The sequence below is a fragment of the Salvelinus sp. IW2-2015 genome, linkage group LG18 (genome assembly GCF_002910315.2).
Source record: "Salvelinus sp. IW2-2015 linkage group LG18, ASM291031v2, whole genome shotgun sequence".
Taxonomy (NCBI): domain Eukaryota; kingdom Metazoa; phylum Chordata; class Actinopteri; order Salmoniformes; family Salmonidae; genus Salvelinus; species Salvelinus sp. IW2-2015.
In genome coordinates this window covers 55,070,886-55,078,196 of record NC_036858.1, presented here as the reverse complement: position 1 = coordinate 55,078,196, position 7,311 = coordinate 55,070,886, and the positions used below count along the sequence as shown (strand labels likewise).

The window sequence follows — 7,311 nt, the reverse complement described above, 5'->3', positions numbered from 1 at the left end:
CCTTGACTAGATACATTATAGACATATGAATTGGTAAAAAATTGTATGTAAACATTATTAAAGTGACCAGTGTTCTATGTCTATAGGCAGCACAGTCTCTAAGGTGCAGGTTTGAGTAACCGCGGGGTAGCCGGCTAGTGACGGTAACTAAAGTTCAGGGCAGGGTACTGGGCATAGGCTGGCTAGTGGTGACTATTTAACAGTCTGATGGCCTTGAGAGAGAAGCTGTTTTTCAGTCTCTCTGTACCAGCTTTGATGCACCTATACTGACCTCACCTTCTGGATGGTAGCGGGGTGAACAAGCTGTGGCTCAGGTGGCTGAGGTCTTGACGATCTTCGTGGCCTTCCTGTGACACCGGGTGTGTAGATGTCCTAGAGGGCAGGCAGTGTGCCCCTGGTGATGCAACGTTGGGCAGACCTCACCAACATCTGGACTGTGCAGTTGCCATACCAGGCGGTGATACAGCTCGACAGGATGCTCTGAATGGTGCATCTGTTAAAGTTTGTGAGGGTCTTATGGGCCAAGCTGAATTTCTTCAGCCTCCTGAGGTTGAAGAGGCGCTGTTGCATCTTCTTCACCACACTGTCTGTGTGGGTGGACCATTTCAGTTTGTCAGTGATGTGTACTCTGAGAACTTGAAGCTTTTCACCTTCTCCACAGTGGACCTGTCAATGTGGATGGGAGCGTGCTCCCTCTGGTGTCTCCTGAAGTCCACGATCAGCTCCTTTGTCTTTTTAATGTTGAGGAAGAGGTTATTTTCTGTAACCACTCAGCCAGATGCCTCACCACCTCTCTGCTGGCTGTCTCGACATTGTTGGTAATCAGAACACCACTGTTGTTGTGTTCAAACTTGATGATTGAGTTGGAGACGTCCGTGGCCACTCTGTCATGGGTGAACCGGGAGTGCAGGGGGGGGGGGGGGGGGGGGGTTGCGCACACACCCTTGTGGAGCCCCGTGTTGAGGATCAGCGTAGTGGTGTGTTGCCTACCTTCACCTCCTGAAGCTGTAATTGGTGTCAAATGTGCTTCAACAAAGTACTGAGTAAAGGGTAAAGGGTCGGGAATACTTATGTAAATGTTATTTCAGTTTTTTTAAATTTGCAAAAATGTCTGAACTTATTCTTGCTGTAACGTAACAAAATGTGGYAAAAGTTAAGGGGTCTGAATACTTTTCGAATGTACTGTGTGTGTGTATGATGGGATGTATAGACATTATGGAGAGAGTATGGTTAGAATATGTAGTATATCTGAAGAATAGTATATGTACAGCAATAGTTAAATAGGATAGGRCTTGACTAGAATACATTATAGACATATGAATTGGGTAAAAAATTGTATGTAAACATWATTAAAGTGACCAGTGTTCTATGTCTATAGGGCAGCAGTCTCTAAGGTGCAGGTTTGAGTAACCGGAGGGTAGCCGGCTAGTGACYGTAACTAAAGTTCAGGGCAGGGTACTGGGCATAGGCTGGCTAGTGGTGACTATTTAACAGTCTGATGGCCTTGAGAGAGAAGCTGTTTTCAGTCTCTCTGTACCAGCTTTGATGCACCTATACTGACCTCACCTTCTGGATGGTAGCGGGGTGAACAAGCTGTGGCTCAGGTGGCTGAGGTTCTTGACGATCTTCGTGGCCTTCCTGTGACACCGGGTGCTGTAGATGTCCTAGAGGGCAGGCAGTGTGCCCCTGGTGATGCCAACGTTGGGCAGACCTCACCAACATCTGGACTGTGCAGTTGCCATACCAGGRGGTGATACAGCTCGACAGGATGCTCTGAATGGTGCATCTGTTAAAGTTTGTGAGGGTCTTATGGGCCAAGCTGAATTTCTTCAGCCTCCTGAGGTTGAAGAGGCGCTGTTGCATCTTCTTCACCACACTGTCTGTGTGGGTGGACCATTTCAGTTTGTCAGTGATGTGTACTCTGAGGAAACTTGAAGCTTTTCACCTTCTCCACAGTGGACCTGTCAATGTGGATGGGAGCGTGCTCCCTCTGGTGTCTCCTGAAGTCCACGATCAGCTCCTTTGTCTTTTTAATGTTGAGGAAGAGGTTATTTTCTGTAACCACTCAGCCAGATGCCTCACCACCTCTCTGCTGGCTGTCTCGACATTGTTGGTAATCAGAACCACCACTGTTGTTGTGTTCAAACTTGATGATTGAGTTGGAGACGTCCGTGGCCACTCTGTCATGGGTGAACCGGGAGTGCAGGGGGGGGGGGGGGGGTTGCGCGCACACCCTTGTGGAGCCCCCGTGTTGAGGATCAGCGTAGTGGTGGTGTTGCCTACCTTCACCTCCTGGAGGCAGCCCGCCATGAAGCCCAGGACAGTAATTTAGTTTCTTGGGTACAGGAACAATGGTGGACATCTTGAAGCAAGTGGGGACAGCAGATAGGGAGAGATTGAATATGTCAAACGACAGTGTATGTATCGTAGTTATTGTCATCAACTATTTTTAAGCAATAAGGCACGAGTGGGTGTGGTATATGACCAATATACCGTGGCTACGGGCTGTTCTTATGCACGAGGCAATGTGGAGTGCCTGGATACAGCCCTTAGCCATGGTATATTGGCCATATACCACAAACCCCCGAGGTGCCTTATTGCTATTATAAATTGCTAACCAATGTAATTAGAGCAGTAAAAAGAAAGGTTTTGTCATACCTGTGGTATACAGTCTGATATACCATGGCTTTCAGCCAATCAGCATTCATAGCTCGAACCACCCAGTTTATAATATACAGTAAGTAACCTATTCTTCTCCTTGCTTCAGGTGCTGTGTGCGGTGCGTAAGCTACAAGAGAGTGGGTTCTACTGGGGTGCAGTGGGGGGTCGTGAGGCTAGCTCTCTGCTCCGCTCCCAGCCCCCCGGGACCTTCCTGGTTCGAGACTCATCCGACCACCACTACTTCTTCACACTGTCGGTCCAGACGGCCCGCGGGACCAAGAACCTCCGTATCCACAGCCAGGGGGGAAGCTTTTACCTGCAACCCGARTCGTGCTGCACACACATGCCCCCGCGCTTCGACTGTGTGCTCAAACTGATTGGACACTACATGGGGAAGGAAGGAAGAGGTGGAGAAGCAGCAGGAGGAGGAGAGGGGGAGGCTGGGGTAAGGGCGGGGGGAGGCACGGCTGCGCCGGAAGGAGAGACTGTGGGGTCGGGGACTGGGAGTGTGTATCTGATCCACTCAGGGGGAGAGAAGGTTCCGTTGGAGCTGCGTCGACCCCTCCACTCCTCCCTGTCCTCCCTCCAACACCTGTGTAGGAGGACCCTGAACGGACACCTCGGGGGCTCGYTCAGCCCCGACACACACCAGCTCCCTCACACACTCAGGAACTTCTTGGAGGAGTACGATGCCCCCATCTAACACACACATACAAACAAAAACACACATACTCACACAGTTCAGGTTTGGGGTTTCCCCCTCTAACGGTTGAGGATAGGATTTGGAAAGGGTAAGCTGTTCCAGATCGATGCCACCGCTTTCTTACCAAGGGGAGCCTAATATAGGTAACCATTGATACGCCTCCGCTCCTGGACAGACCGTTGATGGGAGTCAAGACGAGACTGGTAGGGTTAAAAGTCGTTGCCCTCTCAGCCAGTGACCCAATCTCCCAGCGGGTGCTGTGATTGGGTAGTCAAAAAGATTGATAGGTCGATAATGCAGACCGTGGACCCGCCACACATGCATGCAAACACATACACAGTGCTGTGTGTGGCTTTAGGAGTGTAGCCAGAAGGTTGTTTTGGGTTTGTTGTGCTGCTGTGGCTGAGGTATAGCTCCTTCTATTGATCAACAGAGGCTTTCATCTCCTCCCTTTTTCTCCTGTTTGACATGTAGAATGGGCTCAATGGACTGCGAGAGGGAGGGAAAGGAAGCGAGAGATAAGGAGAGCAGCGTAATGAGAGTGTCTGGAGAACAGCAGTATGTRAAACGAAGGGGCCAAAAGCAGAGTGAAAGTGTTTGTGTGTGTGGTGTCGTACACATTTCCACTGCTGTATGCCAACTAGCATTGCCTCATAGGAGGGTGTGGGGGATCATGGCTGAAGACAGCCACTAGCCTCACAAACATACACAAGACACCACGTACGTATGTACATACAGCTTACAGTGCTGTGAAAGTATTTGCCCACTTTCAAATTGTCTCTACTTTTGCATATTTTTGATACTGAATGTTATTAGATCTTCAACCAAAACCTAATATTAAATACAGGGAACCCGAGTGAACAAATAACACAATTATATACTTATTTCATAAACACAGTTAGGCAACACCCAATGCCCCTGTGTGTGAAAGTAATTGCCCCCTTACACTCAATAACTGATTGTGCCATCTTTAGCTGCAATGACTGCAACCAAATGCTTCCTGTAGTTGTTGATCCGTCTCTCACGTCGCTGTGGAGGAATTTTGGCCCACTCATGCATGCAGAACTGCTTTAAGTCATTGAKATTTGTGGGTTTTCAAGCATGAACTGTTCGTTTGAAGTCCTGCCACAACATCTCAATTGGGATTAGGTCTGTACTTTGACAAGGCTTCAAATTTGTTTCTTTTTAGCTATTTTCATGTAGACTTTATTGTTTGTTTTGGATCATTGTCTAGGTGCGTGACCCAGCTGCGCTTCAGCTCACAGACGGATGGCCTGACATTCTCCTGTAGAATTCTCTGATACAGAGTAGAATTKATGGTTCTGTCTATTAAGGCAAGTGGTCCAGGACCTGAGGCAGCTGGGTCATGCAGCAAGACAATGATCCAAAACACACAATCAGGTCTACATGAAAATTGTTAAAAAGCAACACATTTTAAGTTTTGGAATGGCCTAGTTAAAGTCCAGACCTAATCCAAATTGAGATGTTGTTGCAGGACTTGAAACAAGCAGTTTATGCATGAAAACCCACAAATGTCATTGAGTTAAATCAGTTCTCCATGCAAGAGTGGGCCTAAATTCCTCCACAGCGATGTTGGAAAAAATATGCAAAAATAGAGAATCAAAAAGGGGGCAAATTCTTTTTCACGGCACTGTAACTGCAGCTTTGGTAGCTCTTCTGTTAGAATGTGATGGAGATGCCTCTGTGTCTTTGTCTTTCTTCCCATCTCTCCATCCATCTACTCACAAGAGAAGATTTTTTGATAACACTAACACCGCTCACTCGCTTATTTATATAAATAAATAGATCTCTCTCTCACTCAACCCCAAAGCTAACAGTGGATCRTATTTMAGTTCCTGGCAGGCAGAAACAACATGTGTCCTAAATGCTACCTTATTCCCTTTAAAGTACACTAGCCCTGGTCAAAAGTAGTGCACTGTATATAAAATTGGGTGCCATTTGGGACACAGTCAGAAACAAAAACTGAAGCCGAACATAGTCAGTAGTCCGGGGGGGATTGAAGGGTGAGGGATTGAAGGGTGAGGGAAGAGTGCTGAAGATGAGTATGGCTGAGGCTGGATGAGGGGGGGGACAGGCAAGGATGATTGGGGGAGAAGCGGTAATAGTGAGTGAGTGATGAGGGATGAGTAGGCAAGATTGTTTTCACACTGGGCCACAGAGACAACAAATCCTTCATTTGAAGATGATGATGTCGTGTTTAGCTAAATCCATGTCTTCCTGATAGGAGCCTAGTTAGTAGAAGAGCAACGTTTGTAATTTTTAACATCTATTATCATCATATCAACCTAATGTGTCGCACCAGCTCAGCTACATGTGTGTGTCAGAAGTACTTGTCTTTTATAAAGACTGCTCATGACCTCGCCACTAGACTGGCAGACAGTGCAAGCCCAACTATCTGGAWCAACAAGAAACTAAAAGCATTTCAGAAGAGAAATTAAAGATTGAACTTTGCACATATTTATATTTCTAAGATATTTCAACAATGTATATTAAAGAGCACTATTTTTACAAAATTGAACTGATTCTCCTTGTGCCTTCATTTGTCTGTTGGATACACACATTTCTGTCTCTGCTTTTTGAATATCACACTTACACGGTGTAATCAGAAAACAAGTGCTATGGTTTAAACACAAATACAATGAGGTTTCCTGTACTGAGAATGCACACAGATGAATAAACACAATCACACTTACACAGAACATCTCGCAGCTTTCTCACACCATAAAGGAAAAAACACACCTACACAGTTTAATTTCTACATTGTGGTTTCTACCTCAAGTTTTTTAACTCGAAGGTACAGCTGCTTTAGAGCTCTCATGCAACTTGCCAAAATCACACAACCACACGCATGCATGCACACACATACAAACAAACCCTCACACACACCTTTACCGATACTGCCTCCCCTTCTCCATGAACCTATTAGATTACATAATTGACCATTTGTTTATGTTTTTCTACTTCACAAACATAACACAAAACAAAATGCCATGTAGGGGCAGCGATGCGCGTCAGACGCACTCATCACTCTAACAAACACAGATTCCAAAACCAAATTACTTTATTCCACAGGTTTCCAGTGTGTACAGGTATCCACAGATCTTCAAGTAAGTAACAATACCAAGGTAAGTATCTTCAGGTACGCACAATTATTTCCACAGGGATAACAATTAGGATGTGGTAAGAAAACCGTATGACAACAGCTGAAAAGTGTCAGTTACAACTAGAGTTCTAAAATGTAAACAAACACAAAAGCCAAAATAGAGTGGACATGAGCCACTGCATGGTCTCTTAAGACAGTATCCCACAACAAAAAATAATGAGACGACTTAAACTATTTAACATGAAGTAAACCAAGAAATGTATTTTATACTAATGTTGACAATCCTAAATTGGCTCCCACATTACCGGCCCCTAATTGTTATCTTAAACATGAAACAATTACTCAAAACTACATAAAGAGCCATGTTTATGATGTTCTTCAGTACGGCTGTACTATCCGTCCACAAAACGGAATCTTCAAGCTGCAGCTCTCTTTTCAGAATCTTGTCCATGCGTCCTGCCATGGTGGCTGCTGTGAGCTCCATAAGGGGAATTATGGTATGTTTGAGCAGAGCAACTCTCGCCTTCACAATGATGAAGGCACAATGTACTTCATTGTGGCTGTTCCGTTGCAGCAGGTAGCACACTGTACCGTAGCCTTCTTCACTCGCATCTGAGAAGTGATACAGCTGAGCGAACGGTGACTCTACAAAGCCTGAGGGTTTAAAGCACTGACCAACTCAAGTCTTTCTACTGATGGAGCACCTTCATCCGGTCGACCATTCCTGAGCAAGCTGATCTGGCACGAAGTCATCCCAGCCTAGGTTCAGTCTGCACAGCTCTTGCAGGATCTTCTTCACTGGCAGAACCACTGGAACCATGGT

The 7,311-nt window shown here is 46.0% G+C and overlaps 1 protein-coding gene across 3 annotated transcripts in view; it reads left to right on the top strand.

The window, feature by feature from the left end:
* The window catches only part of LOC111978620 (suppressor of cytokine signaling 3), a 21,859-nt gene extending 15,956 nt beyond the window's left edge, over positions 1 to 5,903 (top strand). For all 3 annotated transcript variants that reach the window (XM_024008784.2, XM_024008785.2, XM_070448616.1), the window contains one exon: positions 2,768 to 5,903. In XM_024008784.2, coding sequence (XP_023864552.1) covers positions 2,768 to 3,364 — 597 coding nt within the window. In that variant the 3' untranslated portion in view covers positions 3,365 to 5,903. The remainder of the gene's footprint in view (positions 1 to 2,767) is intronic.
* The last annotated feature ends 1,408 nt before the right edge of the window (positions 5,904 to 7,311 follow it).